This window comes from Callorhinchus milii, unplaced genomic scaffold (genome assembly GCF_018977255.1).
Source record: "Callorhinchus milii isolate IMCB2004 unplaced genomic scaffold, IMCB_Cmil_1.0 Scaffold2, whole genome shotgun sequence".
In the NCBI taxonomy this organism is placed as follows: domain Eukaryota; kingdom Metazoa; phylum Chordata; class Chondrichthyes; order Chimaeriformes; family Callorhinchidae; genus Callorhinchus; species Callorhinchus milii.
The window spans coordinates 86,139,087-86,159,496 of NW_024704743.1; the positions used below are offsets into that span (position 1 = coordinate 86,139,087).

The 20,410-nt window shown below is 43.2% G+C and overlaps 1 protein-coding gene across 1 annotated transcript in view; it reads left to right on the forward strand.

Moving 5' to 3' along the window:
* eif3e (eukaryotic translation initiation factor 3 subunit E) overlaps positions 1–19,909 on the forward strand; it is a 114,761-nt gene extending 94,852 nt beyond the window's left edge. The window contains exons 11-13 of the mRNA NM_001292859.1: positions 903–1,005; positions 7,723–7,857; positions 19,778–19,909. Of these exons, the coding sequence (NP_001279788.1) occupies positions 903–1,005; positions 7,723–7,857; positions 19,778–19,813 (274 nt within the window). The 3' untranslated portion in view covers positions 19,814–19,909. The remainder of the gene's footprint in view (positions 1–902; positions 1,006–7,722; positions 7,858–19,777) is intronic.
* The last annotated feature ends 501 nt before the right edge of the window (positions 19,910–20,410 follow it).

Genomic DNA, 20,410 nt, shown 5'->3' on the forward strand with positions numbered 1-20,410 from the left:
TACATTTTGTTTCTAGTTTACAACAACAACAACAAGATTCCATTTATTGAGCGCCTTTCACGTCAGGAGGACGTCCCAAGGCGCTGTACAGTTGGGTCAGGACCCGAGTAAGGGGGAAATGGTCAGGGTGAGGGGAGGGAAGGGAGGGAGCGAGGAGGGGGTAGAGAGTCGAGAGGGGAGCTGAAGGCACGGTCAAAGAGAAAGGTCTTGAGACCGGCCTTGAAGGAGGAAAGGGAGGAGGCGGCGAAGGCACTGGGGGATACAGTTCCAGAGCCTAGGGGCTGAGAGGCTGAAGGCCCGGCCACCGATGGTAGGGCGGTTGGGGCGGGGGATGTGGAGCAGACCGGAGCCCGAGGAACGGAGGGTACGGGCAGGTAGGTAGGGGGATAGTAGGTCGAGAGGTAGGAGGGAGCAAGGCCATGAATGGCCTTGTAGGTGAGGGTGAGGATCTTGAATTCGATCCTCTGGGGGACGGGGAGCCAGTGGAGGCGAGCGAGGGTGGGAGTGATGTGGTCCCGAAGCCTGGTGCGGGACAGTACATGAGCTGCAGAGTTCTGAATGACCTGCAGCTTGTGGAGGGAGGTGGTGGGAAGGCCGGCGACGAGAGAGTTCCCATAGTCCAGCCTTGAGGTGATAAAGGCGTGGACCAGAGTTTCAGCAGCGTGAGGGGTGAGGTAGGCCGTAGTCTGGCGACATTCCGGAGGTGATGGAAGGCGGTGCCAGTTGTGGCGCGGATATGAGGGAGAAAGGACAGCTCAGGGTCGAACAGAACCCCGAGGTTCCTGGCTGGCTTAGTTTAGAGGAAAATCACAGTTGCATTGCAAACTTAATGGAGAATATTTTAGTAATTATAATAAATGTAATTTGTTTTGTATGACTAACACACTCCTCATTGATTACAGTATGCTCGCAGAGAAGCTGAATATGACGCCTGAAGAAGCTGAGCGATGGATTGTCAACTTAATTCGGAATGCAAGACTGGATGCAAAAATAGATTCAAAACTGGTATGAGCTTATTTTGTATACATTAGATTGGTACAAATCATTTCAAATACATCACATATTAAAGAGAAAAATCAGGAGTCCTGTAGCTCAGTGGTTAGAGCACTCGCTTTGCAAGCGAGAGACCTGAGTTCAATTCCAGGCAGGGCGAAACCTTGGGCAAGTTTCCTTACTCCACACAGAGCCTAATAATAATCCCTCCAAAAAACAAAAACAATAATAAATTGGTCATTTTCAATCTATGACTGTTTGTGGGACATTGCTGTGCGCAATTGTCTGCCGCGTTCGCCCACAAATATACAGTCAACTCACTTTACAGTATATTCTGTGAATCGCTTTGGGACGTCCTCCCGACGTGAAAAGCGCTATATCAAATGCAAGGATTATTATTATTATTAAATGATAAAAGGACATCCAAACCCTCTTCCAGTCCATATGCAATCTCCTTGACCATGGATTCACCTGGTTCCTGAGAGAGTTTGCATAGGTGGGTATTAATTATCCAAGTGTATCGGGCAAAATTGCTCAATATTTATCCATTTTCAAACTAATTTCACAAAAGAACGAAAGGATTGGACTAAGGAAACCTTATTTAACCATTTTTGGCACAATCCATATTGGCTTTCAAAATGTAAAAAATTAGATAAAATACCTCGAAAGGAGTCAACTACAGGTGTATTGCGAAAGGATAGGGAAATGAGACTGAAAGGATTTCTCTTATAAAGTAGCTGGCACATACACGATAGGCCAGATGGCCTTCTTCTGTACTGTAAATTTCTATAGTTCTACATCCCGACCATTCTACGACACCACCCATCTCAAAATTGATAATTACTGTCGAGCAGAAAATAACCTTCAAGGCCCATCGAATGAACTTCAGAGGAAACTGTAATCCAAGTTACCTATATTTTCATGTGCATTGTAGGTGTCAGCATGTCTCAGTTGATAGAACTCTCAGATTTGAGTCAGAAGAGTGCAAGTTCAAGCCCCACATTTGGACTTTGAACTTGCGTAGGCCAGGCTGACTCCAGTGTAGTGTTAGAGGGAAAACTGCATCCTTAGAGGTACCATCTTTTGGTACAGTCTATAGTCTCATCTGTCTCGTCAGGTTGAAAATTTCATGGCACGGAAGGAAAAAAGAGAAGGGAGTTTCTCCCAGTGTCCTCATCAATAATCCCCCAAATAACATTGGTCATTCATTTCCTGGCTGTGTCTTGCACAGCAAAGTCCTACAAATAGCCATGAAGTGAATGATCAATTTTATTTGCGGATTGTTGGCCAGGACACCAGGAGATACTCCCTTCCCTTTTTCAAATAGTGCCCTGGGATTTTTACTGTCCACCCAAACAGGCAGATGGGACCTCACTTTAACAACAACAAAAACTTGCATTTATATAACGCCCAGAGTGCTTGACAGTGGGGAGCACGACCCGAGTTGGGGGTAGGGGGAGGTGACCATAGGCATGGTCGAAGAGTAAGGTCTTCAAACATGACTTGAAGATGAGTAAGGAAGGGGCAAGGCAGAGGGATAGAGGAAGAGTGTTCCAGAGTTTCGGGGCGTAGTGGCTAAAAGCTGGGCCACCGATGGTGGGGGGTTAGCAGGTGGGAGGGGTAGGGAGGTGCCAAGGCATGAAGGGATTTGAAAACAGGTGTGAGGATCTTGAAATCGATCCGTTTGGTGATAGGGAGCCAGTAGAGCCTGACTAGAACTGGTGTCATGGGGCAATGGAGTTTAGTGTGGGTGAGTATGCCGATGACGGAGTTTTGGATCAGCTGGATCTTGTGCATGGTGTAACTTGGGAGACCAGCAAAGAGGGCGTTTGAAAAGCCAAGTTGGGACATGACAAACGCATGGACAAATGTTTCAGCTGAGTCTGGGGTAAGGTGCAGTCGGAAGTGGCAATGTGGTGGAGGAAAGTGGTCCTGGTCAGGGACCGGATGTAGGGAAGGAAGGACAGCTATGGGTTGAATCTGACGCCTTAGGTTGCGCATCGGTTCAGTGAGTGTAAGGGATAGGCCAGTGAAGTCAAGGAGGTTAGAGCTGCAGGACAGAAAATGTTGACAGGAGCCAAGGAGCATGGCTTCTGTCTTGTCAACATTTAGTAGGAAGCAGTTTGCACTCATCCAGGCTCTGATGTCTGCCAGACAATCTGACAGAACATTGACTGACCTGGAGTCGCAGCTGGAGGAGAAGTAGATTTGTGTGTCATCCGCGTACATGTGGAAATTTACTCTGTGTTTGCGGATGACACCTGAACAGGCAGGTGGGAACTCACTTTAACGCCTGAACGAGTGGACAGCCAATGGATCCAACAACGCAGCAATCTCCTCAACACAGCATTGGAGTATCAGCCTAGACAATATGAGTTTAAAAACACGGTCTGGGGCTTGAACCCACAACCTTCTAATACAGAGTATTTAGAGTGCAACCATTTGATTGTTATGGTTATTAAAAATCATTATCAGGTGAATTGTGACCATCCATTGTCAGTGATGGTCCAGTACAGATTTTACTTTGCCTTTGGTGTTACCTTGTTCCAGGCAGGAAAAAAAAATGTTTCAAAATGACCTAAATAACATTAATATAAGACAGTGGTGGCCAACCTGTGACCAGATTTTCAGAAAATAGTACTATCCGAACAAGAATTCTACAGGAAATGAAGAGATGTGTGAAGCTTTGCTGCAGCTGTTTGGGACTTTTGCAGAATGTTCAAGTTGCATTTGCCCTACTCTTGTTAAATACTGGCAACTCTTGCTGCTGCTTTATTCATTGCATTTGGTACGCAGAGTATTGGATCAGTGCACAGGCCTCCGTGGCTTTGGGTTGTACTGCATTCACAAATATGCAGCCGGGAGTCAATTACGCATCTTATTTGGGACAGCCCCTTGTGAATAAGCAGAGAGTGTGGATAATCAGACATTATGTGAAATACAAATTGGCTGCTGTGCCAACTAAAATAATTATTCTGTCTCTATAGTACACATTGTGCCAGCCAACTGTATATTTTAGAAGTATAAAACCTACCCTTGCTACCAGCAAAATACACTTATGCATATGTGCACCAATTTACTAAAAGTAAATTGTCATTGTAAATTAACATGACATTTTTGTAGCTGGTGCTTAACCAAATTTTGACCTGGTATTTTTGATGCTGCAGATAATATTGAATTTTTGCCTATACAAATTCGAACACGACATTCAGACAGTCAGAGAACTGAGAAGAAGTTGCCGAGTTAGTTCAGCTGCTTTCCGAATGTTCCTCAAGAGGGATTCCAATTAGTTTGGATGTCCATATCCTATTGAAGGCTATATAAATGTAAATGGCCACTAATCTAACCTTTTGGGCATCAAGGAAACTAATGTGTTTCGAGATGATGAGATTGAAAGTAGACATTTTCCTCTTCTTGGTGATAAGATAATGTTTTGGTCAGAGCAGCTTCAAATTGTCTATCAGTTTTTATGAGCTTTGTTCAGTGGAATTTGAGCAACTGTGATGTTTACTCCTTTGTACTCTGTTGAGATGACACCAGTTGTTTGGGACAGTTAAAATAAATGAGCCAGGGTCATTAAAAACTCAAGCATCTATGGCAGCTTTCTAGTGGTCAAGCTTTTGAAGGAGTCTTTTACATTTCTGCACCTCATCCTGATTCAACAGATTGGATTGTCTCTTTTCAATGGTCGTGGAGACTGGATTTCAGCTAATGCTTAAAATACACTCTGCTTTATCCTGCAGGGCAAGGTATGTTTTATAGTTCTGACCTTTCAAAAGGAGAGGTTGAGTTTGGGTCTACTATTAGGGTTAGATCTAATGACGGCAAATTGATGCCAAAGGTACAAACTGAACTGGCTGCTGAGCCTTTTCATTTGACTCTTGGATTAGAGGTAGACTAGACTTCACTGTTCTTTTTGGTGCACAATTTTCACTATTTATCTTGGCTAATTCTTCAGTACATTCTTCATTAAACCAGAGCAATGATCTGGTGCCAGTGTTTAGCTGCTTGCAATGGATTTAGTGCTAGATACAATCTACTTGGTCTGGGTGTAGCTTAAACTTGGACATTGACGTTATTGACATTGGCTCAATCTGCAGTGCATTCTTCATTCAGCAAGTACTATGAGCTGGTGCCAGTTTCTTGGATTGGATGTAGCACCAGATGCCATTTATATGGCCGGAGTTTAGATTAATCCTAGATTTTAATGATGATTTGTGCAATACAAAATTTCTTAATATTTCTTTGAATATGTCAACAGAATAATAATAATCCTTGCATTTGATATAGCGCTTTTCTCGTCTTCTCGATGTCTCAAAGCTCTTCACAGAATAGACTGTAAAGTGAATTGATTATATATTTGTGGGCGAAACGCAGCAGCCAATTACGCACAGCAGTGTCCCACAAACAGTCGTGGATTGAAAATGACCAATTTATTATTGTTTTGTTTTGGAGGGATTATTATTAGGCGTGTGGAGTAAGGAAACTTGCCCAAGGTTTTGCCCAGCCTGAAATTGAACCCAGGTGTCTCGCTTGCAAAGCGAGTGCTCTAACCACTGAGCTACAGGACTTCTTGTACATAAAGACCAGCTAATGGTCAGATGTTCCAACTAATGTTTTAATATGAGAAAAGGAAGTAATTTCTAATTGTAAATTTTTTTCCAGTTTAAGATTGAATCCTTTAACACCAATAGAGAGCACAGTGAACTGGACATGTTTCCTCCTCCTTAGCAATTCAGGTGGTAAATATAGGTGGTGAAACAGTCACCTTTGTTGCCAAAAGTTCCTTCCAAGGTCCTTGAGAAGTAATTCTATCTGCAGATTTGGAATCTGTGCCTGCACTTTTCTCTGGATTTAATAGTGATACAAGGGCAAAAGTATATCTTTGGATAAACTATGCAGTGATAAAGTCAATACATTTGGGGATGGAGGAAGAGACCCAAAGTATTTTTGTTGTACCATTTGTACCACTATTTAAATTGCTTTAGTCACATGTATTGTGACCAAATGCTACCACTGGACCTCTTACTCAAGTCCACACATCTAAATGACATCTCAGCTTTATATTTTCAGAGCAGGGAAGATTTTGTGACTCTGCATTCAGTAGTGTCATAAATTAATGTTTAAACATTAATCTGCTGTTGTCAACTTTCATAATGTAGTAGAACTCCATTAAAGATTTGCTTTGCTGTAACAGCGACAGGCCAAAGGTGAAAGTTTGAGTGGTAAAAGGGGAGGAAACTATGTGACTGTCTGGTGGGGGGTGGAAACACTGCATTAGTGTCATCCTACTCTTCTATCCTCCTTGGTCTGTGTCTGCTTCGATATATTACTCAATTTGAAGAATGCTATATAAATTCAAGTCGTTGTTCAGATTGGAACAAACAAGCAAGTAAGAAGGTCCTTGTCTAATTTATTAAGGACAACAGTAGAAGTAAAAATGTTGTAATTGGCCTCATCTTGGGAAACAAAAGGTAAAACCAGCCAGGGTTCCATTCTATTTAGAAGCTCCTCCTGGAGCTTTGAATATATAGTCAACATCTGAGGATAAGTCTGTAAATGTGCCTATTTTCTCTTCAGTTTCCCCCCTCCCCCTCATTAAATAGTCTGTGGACACTCTCCGTTATGCTTGACAGATAAATAATTACTACTTAAACAAGGTACCAGATGTTAAATGGGACACGTGGAACTATACACTGATGGAGTAAAAATGAGTTGAGTGCCTTTAGGAGACAAGATGGGGGAGAAGTGAAGAAAATTGTCATGTTGTTTGTTTTTACAACCAGTAATTTCTTGAAACACTTTAACTAACTAAAATAAGAATTTTTAGACAGCATTGAGCAATGCTTTTAAAAATATTTGCAATTGTACTTGGTAGTCTTTTGTTGATATTTTAAAGTGAAATGCTCAGTGTGAATAACAATTTTAATCCTAGGTTTTGGGGAAATAATTGGAACTTTAAAATAAAATGAATAAACTGCAAAAATTGCCTGTTTTGTGCTTTTAAAAGTCAATTTGTTCAGACTGTTGTTTGATTCCTTATAATTGCAACCAGATGTCTCTTGTTAATACTGCTGTTCTGAGATATAAATGTTTTATCATAGCTCCAAAAAGTTACTCTTTTGCTAGTATATGGCAAAGGGATAGGCAATGAAATTAACTCTGTGAGATATTTTAATTTGTTTAATACATTTTTAAAATATTGAGAAATTAAATCCAGTTCATACAATACTAAAGGTGTCTTGACTCCCTCGTCACTCACCTTCCCCAACTCGGCTCCCACTCGCGTACAGCAGAATTTCTGCCAGTTTTGATTATCCACCATGTGATTACTCTGCATTATCGGAGATAAGTTCCACTGTATGCCCTTTTGGAGATAGAATAACCAATTATCAATGCAACGAATAACCTGGTTTGACTTGACAATTGCATCCCAAATTTTTGATTTGCTTGCTAATAGATTGCCTTATACTTGTGCTCAGTGGTCAATTTTATGATGCATTCTAGTTTCATATTTGGAATAAAAAGGAAATTTAATGAAAGATGATACCCGAAGTCTTGACCTATTTTTAAATTTAAAATATGTACCTGCAAAATTATTGGATGTCATTAAGTTGGACCTTATTTTAAATCTGTATAAATAATAATACTGTTCCTGCAAAGAATCGTCACATGCATATGGAGTTTATTAAAAATTTCAGCTGGTACCTAACTAACTTTCTATTTCAGGGCCATGTAGTAATGGGAAACAATGCGGTGTCCCCATATCAGCAAGTGATTGAAAAGACAAAGAGCCTCTCCTTTCGCAGTCAGATGTTGGCTGTGAACATTGAAAAGAAAATGAACCAAAACAACAGGACTGAGGTGAGCTGTGGGTCAATGTTTGAAATAGCAACGGGGGAAAGGGAGGGAGCAGTCAGCCTCTTTACCTCCACCTGAATCTCAAAGCAGACAAAACTTGATTTAGTAGCAGTAAAATAAAATGATTGGGAAATAATTAATAAGCTTGCACTTAGCATAGAATATTGTGCAGACAAACTCAACAACTATTCTGCACCAGCAACGTATTACAAAAAGTCAAATACATTTCCAATTTTCAGTGCAGCAGAATATGCAAAATGAGTTCATTATGACCCCCATAATATTATCAACAGCCATTCAGTAAAATCCCAAATGTCTGGTTCTAATAAACAGTAACTGAGCTGAATGTTGTAATAATGAAAAGCTTAAATTACTGTGATTGATTATAAAATGTATAATGTAAAATAAGTGACTTGAAAAAGGACATCTGGAGACGACTTAGCGATGCTGCACAATGTTTGTTTGAATGAGCCGTATTTAAATGTAAATTGTATTTACAAACATGTTTAGTCAAATATTACTGATTGACGTGCACTTGAAAACATAGTAAAGCATCGATTGAGCAAAGGTCAAGCCTGCTCACTCTACAGCCCTTTCTGTATCATGGATTTCACCCCATTTCCTTGGAGGAAGTCTGCAAAAATATTTTGTGAATCTCGAAGGCAATTGTGCAAATTCAGCAGAACGTTCTCCACTATCCAAATCTGATCTCCTTTCCCTCTACCAATATCTCTTATATTCTTAACCTCAGTAGCACAGAAATATAGTTCTCTCATATGTTGCTTATCCACATTGTCCATGCCTTTTATGCAAGTCCTGTGAAACCATCTTTATCTAGAATGTTTGACACAGCAAATCAAACTCACAGCTGATAGTACAGTACATACTTCAAGACATTACTGCTTGTTCTCATATTGGCATCAGCATCTAACCTTGAGTCCAACCAATTTTGTCACATGGGTGGACTTGTTATTTCCACTGCAGTAGCAACGTATATCAAAGTCATTGTTTTAGAGCTGCTTGTGAATTGAGCTGTTCCTCATAGAATCATAGAATTATACAGTACAGAAGGATGCCATTCGCCCCGTCGTGTTGGTGCCGGCTCTTTGAAATGAGCTATCCAATTCAATCCCACTCCCCGCTCTCTCCTGCAATCTTGTCCTCCCCAAATAATTATCTACTTCTCTCTTAAAAGTTGTTATCGTATCAGCTTCCACCACCCTTTCAGGCAATGCATTCCAGATCCGAACAACTCGCTGGATGAAAACATTTCTCCTCACTTCCCCTCTGTGTTTTTTAACAACTATTTTAAATCGGTGTCCTCGGGTTACCGACCCACCCGTCAGTGGAAATAGTTTCCCCTTGTTCACCCTATCGAATCCCCTCATAATTTTGAAAACTTCTATTAAGTCTCCTCTTAACCTTCTATGCTCCAAGGAGAATATTCCTAGCTTCTCTAACCTCTCCTCATAACTGAAGTCCCTCATTCCTGGTACCATTCTGGTAAATCTCCTTTGCACCCTCTCCAATGCCTTGACATCCTTCCTAAAGTACTCTAGCTGAGGCCTAACCAGTACTTTTGTATTCTACGCTCCTATTTATAAAGCCTAGTGTCCCGTATGCGTTTTTTAACAGTGTTATCTCCCTGTCCTACCACCTTCAACCATTTGCTTATATGAACCCCCAGGTCTCTCTGTTCCTTCACCCTCTTTAAGATTGTACCATCAGCTTTTATTGCCTCTCCTCATTCTTCCTCCCAAAATGCATCACTTTGCATTTCTCCACATGAAACTTCATCTGCCACGTGTCTGCCCATTTTACCAGTCTGTCTGTGTCCTCTTGCAGTCTATTACTATCCTCCACTGTACTATTTTTCTTGCTTAGTATCATCTGCAAACTGTACTCCCTGTACCCAAATCCAGGTCAGTTTGTACCTAAGGACAACCTATGGACATTCCAAGTAATGTACAGCTTTGTATTGCTTACTAGCAAGTGACTCTTCTGTTATTTGGACCCTCCCCTTTTGGGGATGCAACCAATACCAGTGCTCCACCCAGCCCCCACCGCACCAGCTAGCGATGCGAAGCCAGAGAAAGGAGAGCCCAGAAAACAATTGTTTACATAAAGGTTCATAAGGATAAAGAACGGGCTGCTCAGATGTCCATAGGTCCAAACTGATTTTCAAAAATTGAGTGGTTTGGCTGGGTACACGGAGGGTAAATAAACCACAACGGCTGTTAAAACAGTATTTAAGGAGGAATTTGAATAAATACTTGAGGAAACATAATCCAAGGCTATGGGGAAAGAGCAGGAGAATGGGATTAGAATAGTTTGCTCTATTGGGGGAGTAAATATCAGAAAAGACATTGGAGGTTGAATGGCCTCTTTCTGAGCTGCAAATTTTCTATGATGCACCATGTAGGTCTAGTAAATATGGCCCGGTTTGCTTTCTTGACTTTATTAGTCTGTACCTAGTGATGAGAGCAGCCAGTCACCAGGGAGCAGCAAACTACTTAACTTGTATTGTAGTATAGGACATTATTTCACAGATTTTAGCCCTTGAGGGCTTAATTTACTGCATTTTGTCAATGTAGAGTATCAAGAAAATAACCTGATGCGTACATCTGCACAAAGCAATGCCTCATCCTAAGAAGTCCCAGTACTCACTAGATATGCTACTTGCCTTGTACTTTCAGAATTTTTCCATCTCTTACCCAGTATATGTTGACCTAAGTATATTTAATATGTGAGCACATCTGTATATGACAAGCCATTCAATGATCTACATGGGAACAAACAAGGCCATTTAGCCTTCTCTGCCATCCTACAACTTATCAGTTTAAGGCAATATTCTCTTTTCTCATCCCATTTCCCTGCCTTTTCTCCATTCCCGTAATATTACTCCTCCCCCCCACCCCCCGCCACCCCAGCTATCACCATAGTAGATGCCTCCAATTGATTCTGAATCTATGGTATCTAGCTTGAGACTTTTGTGTCTAGAAATCTTTTACCGACTAAAAATAATTTCTGGTGTCCTGGCCAATAATCGCCCAAATAAAATTGGTCATTCACTTCATAGCTGTTTGTGGGACATTTCTGTGTGCAAATTGGCTGTTGCTTTCACCCACCAAATACACGGTCACTATAATTTACCTGTGAAGCACTTTGAGACGTCCTCCCGAGGTGAAAAGCACTAAATCAAATGTAAGAATTATTATTACAATCCTATTAATAAAAGGAGTATGTTTGGGAGGATAAACTGGCATTCTGCCATTTCCTTCAGTTCCTTACTCCCAAATGCACTGTTTTTATAACCCCTCTACTTTCAATCTACAAAAAAACCAAACTTTGGTCTATTTTACACAAGCAGATTTTAATTTTTTGTTTTGCATTTTCTCACAGTTTTCTAATTCTGTCCACGGGTACCAAAATTACCTTTCGCCTGCAGAGGGGAGGTGAATGAACATTAGATTGATTCTCAGATTTATTCACTGATCTAAGAACTGAGACGGACTACAATACTGATAGTAGAAAGTGTGGGACTCTTCAATAACTGAAGTCTGAGCCAATCCAAAACCTTGGCATCTTGTTTGACCCTCAACTGTCCTTTCTAGCCCATATCAGTGTCATGGCCTGCTCTGCCTTCCCCCACCTCCAGAATATCGCCCGGCTCCGCCACTGCCACACCCCTCAGGCCACCGAAACCCTCATCCATTAATTCATCACATCTAGGCTCGACTATGCCAAGTCCTTGCTTTTCAGCTTTCCCAACTCTTCTCTTCACAAGCTGCAGATCATCCATAATCTGCAGCTTGTATCCTCTCCTGCACCAGGCTCCGCAACCCTATCACTCCACCCTTATCTGGCTCCACTGGCTAACCATCCCCTAGAAGATAGATTTCAGAATCCTCGTCCTTGCCTTCAAGGCCCTTCATGGCCTTGCTCCTCCCTACCTCTGACCTGCTGACCCTATATCAACCTGTCCGCTCAACAGGTTCTAGCCTGCTCCACCATCGACAGTCAGGCTTTTAGCTTCTCTGCCCCCACCCTTTGGAACTCCATCCCACCATCCCTTTGCCTCGCTCCCTCCCTTGCCTCCTTCAATTCACATCTCAAGACCCTCCTCTTCAACCGCGCCTTTGGCCACTCTCCTACCCTCCCTGCCCTCCACCCCCCTGATCCCAACCCCTGCTTGGTTCCAAATCCTTGACTCTGCAGCACCTTGGGATGTCCTCCCGATGTGAAAGGCACGATACAAATGTAATTTTGTATTTTTTGTATTGTCTGTTGTATGAATTGGAAAAATATTTATCTGCTGCTGTGAGAACTGTTAGCTCCAACTGCCTAGTTAACAAAAACATGGCTTCCTTTTCTCAAACTTTGAATTGATTTATTTGAGTAAGCCACGGCATGTACCCTAATCAGTATAACATGGCAGGTGAAAGCTCCAGCTGTTTGTACCAGCAATCCTGTAATTAGAGGAAAAGATGACTAGCTCGGTGATGACAAACTAAAAGCTGCCTTTGGTCTCCTCAACTTCCTCAGGCTGTATAAGGCTTTCCTTCTGTGAATTGGTTTTGAGATTTTTTAATAGCTGCACTAAAGAAAACTTCCCAGTCATGCCATGCTGTATTGCAGCATTGTCTCTGGTAAAATACTGTAACGACTCTCGAGATGGTGCTTGGAAAATTGCAACAGAAGTGTAGTCTTTGCTGACCCAAGAAATGAATGCAGTGCCCGGTGAGAGAATGTTTGGTTCCGCTCGCAAAGCTCGACTGCAGTTTTTAACTGCTCCGGTGAAATATGTTAATGTGTTACTGTTTGACAAAGTCTCTTAGGATGAGATTATTTAGGAGTTTAAGAAATTAAGTTGTTTAATCTTCCAGAGTTCAGGTGGTTAAGATTCTGGGATTTCTGCACACTCTCCTGTCCTCTGAACCATCATAATCATTAGATTCAGCTCAAAGCAATTTATCCGTCATTAAGCAATTGAATGTTCAGCAGTTTTTCTTTGGAAGAATTCCCTGCTGTATGTCATGGCCAAAAATGAAAGTTTAACATTTTATGTATAAGGTGCATATATAGAAGCATACATAAATGTTTTTATATGTACAATGTACACAACATTCCACAATGTACACATGCGTACTCATGTATTCAGAAGCTCAGATCATTCTTGGAATGTTTTGCTTCTGTATCCATATTAGTACATGAGCACTAACCTGCTGTATAGCGAGCGGTATACAACCGGGGACCTGGGGTACCCCCAGTCACTAGGGGTCAGTGAAGTTTTGACTAAATCTTCATTTTAATAATTGTGCAAATTGAAACTGCTTGGGTTTTTGTGACTACCAGTAACTTAGTTGTGTAGAAGGGCTAGTTTGTACAAATTCAAAGTTCAAAATGCTACTGAGCACTTACTAAGGAAAATGTGCAATTGTAAACATTAGATTTTTAAGTTCTGTATCAAGTTAGCAATAGTCATTAACAACTCGGAGTTAGACATGGCTGCAAGGCCAGTAATGACATCTGGTAGTAATTTTTCACTTGTTCTGATTGTTGCGTTAGTTCTGCTGTAGCTGCTTAGCATAGCAGTATTCATAACTTTTGACAAAGTGCAAAGACCCTGCTGCATATTGTAAATTTTGCTGAAATGAGCAGTTTTCCTTGGCTTAACAGATCAAGCCTCAAAGTGCTCTGAGGTATTGCCTTAATAAATGCAGTGTGCGTCTGCTTGCTGATCAAATCAATATTGACAGGGTATAGTGGAAAAGTTGTGCGGTTTGGGCAGAATGTTATGAAGTACCAGCTCATAACTAACTTAAAACTAGTGTCCTAATATTTTCCTTTCAGCGCTGCAGATTAGTAAATTTGAAACTTGCATGGTATTAATCTGCAAAGGAACTGGAATGATTTATACTGTTGGAAATCCCAGTGCATTATGCTCATTGCTCTTAAAACACTTCGGTCACTCGTTGGAGAAGACGACTTCTGTACACTTCTAATTGATTTCTGTTGGTCTGGTTTTGATTGATTTTGAATAGAATTTCTGTTAGTTGTTCAACAGTAGTAGACGGTGTGGATTGCTGACCTTCCCATTGTGGATGAGTAGGATGTGGCCCCTACCTAAATAGCCTTGCTGTGCTTTTCCACCGGTGGGAGGGGACTGAAATGTCGGATAATGATCATTCAAAAAATATAAAAAATAATTCTTGCGCTTGCCAATAACATTAAAAGGCTCAAGTGCTTCAATGGGAATTGTTCTGAAGTGTAATGTTTGTGAGTGTTATGTTTGCGCAAGGCATTATCTCGCGAATAGCCTTGAAATTTATAAGCTATTTATTTGGAGGATCGTGGCCAGGACTACAAGGAGAAATTTCTCTTTTATATAGTGTCATGGGATCTTTAATGGTTACCTGAACAGGAAGGTTGTTTTACCATTTCATTCTAAAGAGTTCCACCTCCAATAATGTAGCTCCCCCTAGCACCAAACTTTGATCTTAAGTAATTATTTATAGATAAACATGGTAATGCATTGCCTGTTGAACGGTACTGTATTATCTTGCTACCGTGGAAAGAGGAGAATATATATATAAACATTTTTTCTTGTTTTGCTCTAAGGGAGTGACATGTATAGGACAGTAATTGTGTAAAATAGCTGCTGCATTTGTTCCACAGCATTCGTTTCATTTTCTAATCTTATTTTATGCAGTAATTTGAGATGTTTCTGATGTGAAAAATGCTGTGTAAGTGGGTTATTAACTACATACATAGGAACCTAAAATTCCTTTTTTACATATGGGTTTAGCGGGGCTCACACACCTTGCAAATTAGAGCTCAGGTTGTTGTTTGAGTTTGGGGCTGTCCTGGCTTAGCCTGAACCAATGTTCACATGCAACTTCACCTGGGAGTTTCTGGATAGAGATCAGATGCAGGAACTCCATGCAATTTGCTTCCCTCTGACCTGGGGTCTGGAGGCTAGTCCCAAATGAGACTGGGATTATAACTTTACCACTCACTGGCAGCTTCTTGCACTCTACTCACTGACATCATAAACCTCTCCCTGTACACTAGCATTCCTTTAACAATATCCGTCATCACCTCTATCCCTAAAAATCCCTCCCTGGACCCATCCCTGCTCTCATGTGCACTAGTTGTGTGGGGGAATACAGCTTGTAAGCTTATGTTTTCTGTAGCTTACTACAAGGAGTAGAAGAGATTCCATTCTGCCATCTTTGATTCATATTCTGGGAGACATTACTTCATTACCTTTTGCTTTACTGGTGTGTAACAAACCTTTTTCAGCTAAAGTTGACTCACAAACAAAACAGTGTTTCTAAAAAAAATCTGTGTGTTTATATGTCTGTGTGTTTATAATGCATTTGTACCTACACAGTTTGGCCATTACTCTGATTACTTTAAGAAAAACACCAATGATTTCCCCTGGTGATAATAAAAATGACTAGCTCTATTTAGCTATAGCACAGGAAAGCCTGATGGGGATTCTGTTCTGTGAAATCCATGAAATTTACAGTTTTAATTCCCTTTTTGAGCAAAACTTATGAACATAATGATGCCATTCTCCTAATTGTTATTGAAACTAACCATGCTTCATGCTCTAATTACTTCATTTACTTTATGTAGTCCTGTAGTCAGTGGTTAGAGCACTTGTCTCACAAGCGAGAGAACCTGGATTCAATTCCCAGGTGAGGCAAAATATTGGGCAAGTTTCCTTGCACAATATGCCTCTGTTTATTTTGCAGTAAACAGGAATCCAGTTGTTCGTTGATTGGCAGATAGCTTTTCCGAGGATAATAATCCTGTAAAAAAAATTTGGTCACTCAATCCACGACTGTTTGTGAGACACTGCTGTGCGCAGTTGGCTGCCGTGTTTCACACACAAAATATACAGTCAATTCACTTTACAGTGTGTTCTGTGAATCTCTTCAAGAAGTCTCAAAGACATGATAAGGTGCTATATCAAATTCAAGGATTAATACTATCGGCAGCTTTGTCTTTGACTTTTAAGATGGGTGTCAATAACAACAACGCGTTTATATAGCGCCTTCACACGGGGTAGCATCCCGGAGCACTTGACAGTGGCGGAGTCTGACCCAGAGCCAGGGGGAGAGGGAGGGCAAGGTGACCGTAAGCACGATCAAAAAGGAAAGTCTTTAGGCGGGACTTGAAAGTGGGTGAGGTGGGGAAAGTCCGAGGGATTGAGGGAGAGAGTTCCAGAAATTTGGGAAATAGTGGCTGAAGGCACGGACACTGATTGGGAGCGGAAGGGGCGAGGGATGAACAGGAGGCTGGAGCTAGCCAAGCGGAGGCAGTAGGTAGTGGAGTAGCGGCTAAGCAAATCAGTTAGTTAGGGAGATGCGAAGGCATGAAGGGATTTAAAAATGAGTGAGAGGATCTTGAAATCAACCAGTTCGATAATTGGGTGCTAGAGGAGCCTGGCCAGGGCTGGTGTCATGGGGGTACGGAGTTCTGTGCGGGTGAGTATCCCGGCGACGGAGTTTTGAATTAGTTGAATTTTGTGCGTGGTGAAGCTGGCGAAACTAGAGAGGAAGGCATCCAACCGAGCCGGGAAGTGACAAAGGCGTGGACGAGGGTTTCGACCGCATTGGTTGTGAGATATGGACGGAGGCGAGCAATGTGACGGGAGGTGGGAAAAAGCGTCCTGGTCAGAGAACTGATGCGGGGTAGGAAGGAAAGCTGATGCCTAAGTTACGCACGGGTTCGGTGAGTGAGGGAGAGCCCGGGAGAGGTTGAGGAGTTCAGACCCCGCAGGAGAGAAGATGTTGACAGGACCAAAAAGTACGGCTTCCTTCTTGCCGACATTAAGCTGCAGGGAATTTGCGCTCATCCAGGCCTTGATTTCCGTCAAACAAGCTGACAGGATATCAGCGGACTGGGAGTCGCAGCTGGAGGAGAAATAGGTTTGGGTGTCATCTGCATACATGTGGAAATTGACCCCATGGCTTTGGATGACATCGCCGAGAACAACAACAACAATAGCAAGATTACATTTGTATAGTGCCTTTCCCAAGGCGCTGGACAGAGTATAGCATTTCAGACCCGAGCTGGGGTCAGGGGGCGAGAAGGGAGGGGAGGTGAAGGGGGGTGGCCGATGGCATGGTCAAAGAGGAGGGTCTTGAGGCGGGACTTGAAGGAGGCTAAGGAGGGGGCGAGGCGGAGTGACCTGGGGATGGAATTCCAGAGTTGGAGGCAGATTGGCTGAAGACTCTCCCGCCAATGATGGGGCGGGTGGATCGGGGGACATGGAGCAGGCCGGAGCCGGCTGAGCGGAGGGAATGGGCAGGTTGGTAGGGGTTTAGGAGATCGCAGAGGTAGGGTGGGGCGAGGCCATGGAGGGCTTTGTATGTGAGGACCAGGATCTTGAACTGGATCCTCTGAAGGATAGGGACCCAATGGAGTCGGGCGAGAGTGGGGCAGATGAAGTCACGGAGTTTGCTGCGGGAGAGGACACGGGCTGCAGAATTCTGGATTATCTGCAGCCTGTGGAGGGAGGAGTTGGGAAGGCTGACAAGCAGGGCGTTTGCATAGTCGAGCCTGGAGGTGTTGAAGGCGTGAACAAGAGTTTCAGTGGCCTGAGGGGTGAGGTAGTGGCAGAGTTGGGCGATGTTACGAGGTGAGGGAAGGCAGAGCAGATCATGGCTTGAATGTGGGGGAGAAAAGACAGTTGAGGGTCGAACAAGACACCAGGTTCCTGACTGGCTTGATGAATTGTAGTGCAACCATGGAGGTTGATGCTGCCAGAGCCTGAGGTGCAGAGGCGCTGGCGCGAGCCAATCAGGAGGGCCTCAGTCTTGTTCACATTCAACTGTAGGAAATTTGCCCTCATCCAGGACTTGATGTCCAACGGGCAGTCTGTCAGGACAGCAGTGGTTCTGGAGTTGAGGGTGGAGGCAGAAAGATAGAGTTGGGTGTCATCCGCATACATGTGGAAGTCGACCCCATGTCTGCGGATGATGTCACCAAAGGGAGAGCATACAGATATTAAAGAGGCGAGGGCACTGGGGGACGCCAGACGTGACAGTGCGGGCGGGGGCTGGAGGAGAAACCGTTAGAGGCAACAAAGTGGAGACAGTGAGAGAGATAGGAATCGAACCAGGCAAGGGCAGGTCCGCGAAGATTGAGTAAAGCGGAGAGGCGGTGTATGAGGATGGAGGGGTCGACAGTGTCAGAATGTCATTAGTGACTTTGACCAGGGCTGTTTCTGTGCTGTGGGCAATGCGGAAGCCGGATTGGAGGGGTTCAAAGAGGGAATGGCGAGAGAGAAAGGAGCGGAGCTGGGACGCGACGACTCGTTCCAGGACCTTAGAGAGGAATGGTAGGTTAGCGATGGGGTGGTAGCTGGAGAGGAGGGATGGATCCAGGGAAGGTTTTTTCAAGATGGTGGTGATGACGGCTGTTTTTAGGGGGGGTGGGAACTGAACCGGTGGACAAGGAGAGGTTGATGACATCGGACAGGAGAGGGGCCAGAAGGTGGAGCTGGGAGATGAGGAGAGAGGTGGGATGGGATCGAGGGAGCAGGTGATAGGTTTGAGTTTGCGGACAGGCATGGTGAGGGAGGAGGGAGAGATAGGCTCGAAGGAGTATAGCCACCATGATGGGTGTCATGAGGGAGAGGTGGCTGAACGTATCACTTCGATTTTAGATTCGAGGAAGTCCAGCACCTTCTCACACTTGGAGTTAGAGGAGAGGATGGGCGAGGTATGGGAAGATGGATGGAAAAGACGGTTTGTGGTGGAAAAGAGAAGCCTGGGGTTGTCCTTTGCCTCCAAGATAACCTTGGAGTAGAAGGAGGATTTGGCGGAGGCAAGAGCCCAGTGGTAGATCTTGGTGGGTGAAGCCAAATCTGCCGATGGACCGTTAGTTTGGATTTGGTCCAGGCGCGTTCAACAACTCGCACTTGTGCCTTGAGGGAACGGAGATGGCTGGTGTACCAGGGGGATTTACGGGAGTAGGAGACAGTATGGGAGGTGAGGGGGGCAAGTGAGTCCAGAATGGAGGAGAGGGAGTTGTGGAGAAAGGAGAGTGAGGAGGGGAGATCGGTCAGTGAGGGCCAGAGGTGTAGGAGTCCAGATGACTCCAGGGGAGTGGAGAGGGAGAGGGAGGAAATTTTTTTCCATGGACAGTATGTGACAGTGGAGGGTTGGGAAAGGGGAAAGGAGATGAAGTGGTGGTCCGAGATGGCTTTATCGACGATGGTGATGTCCGAGACGGTGAGGCCCCGGGTGATCACCAGATCAAGGGAGTGGCCACGGAGGAGCTAAGGAAAAAAAGGGGCCAAGGATGGAGTCTTGGGGTACACTGCAAGTGAACGGGCGGGGGCGGGAGGAGAAACAATTTGGTGAGATATATTGTTGACCATTTGTTCAGTAGGACTCGAATCATGCGATTGTGGTCTTACTAAGGTGGATGAGGGTGGAGAGGCAATGGGAGAGGATGGCATGATCGACCTTGTCGAATGCGGTGGAAAGGTCCAGGAGAACAAGGAGACAGAGGGAGCCCTGATCACACAGAAAGAGGACGTCATTTGTTACTTTGACGAGCACTATCTCTGTGCTGTGAGCAAGGCGGACACTGAACTGGAGGGGTTCAAGTTGGGAGTGGAGGGAGAAGTGTGAGCAAAGTTGAATTGCAACCACGCATTCCAAAACTTTGGCCAGGAAGGGCAGGTTTGAGATGGTCTGAAGTTTGTGGGGGTGGCAGGGTTCAAGACTGTCCTCCCGATTTCATTCATGATCGAGACACAGATTTTCGTGCTCATCAATTGCAAGGGAGGTTAAATGTGTTATAGGCATGATTTTACTCACTGGATGCTTTCAGTTAAAAACATCTACCTTTTTTTTCTAATGGACTTTACTAATTCTCATTTGTTTTGTTTTTGCAGGCTCCGTGGGCCGCTCAGGATTCGGGTTTTTACTAAGGATAATGGAAGAAAAAGTGCACAGATCAGTTTATCTTACTAGATCAACTATTCACCTTTGTAACAGCTGTCTTTTTAATTAAAGGACTTTGGGTTTAAATTGTGAGTTTTACAAACACATATGTATCACCCAAGTTGTGGAAACTTGTGTGCAGAGTGAATTACAATTGTCATTGACCATTATAACCAATGAAAAGGAATCCAGAATCTCCTGTAATACTTTCCTTTAGTGATAATTACATAAATAGGGGCACCTGAAATTCTCTCTGCCCATTTCTTTGCACAACTTGTAAATTATCTTCAACCCAACTTTTCAAAAATCAGCCCATAATTTCAATAAAATATGTACTTCAGAACATTTTGGCTATACTGTTCTATTTTTAATTCAAGGGTTGAATTAAAAATACCCATCTACCCTGCATGAACAGTACTATATAAATGCAAGTTGTTGTATCATGGTCCTTACCAGAGTTTTTATACCTGGTTGGCTCCATGATACAACAAAAGTGTCAATTCTTTCAAGAACAAATTAGATAGATTTCTGTTGGGAAATAATATCTCGGGATACGGTATATAGTTTGGGACATGAAGTGTGCA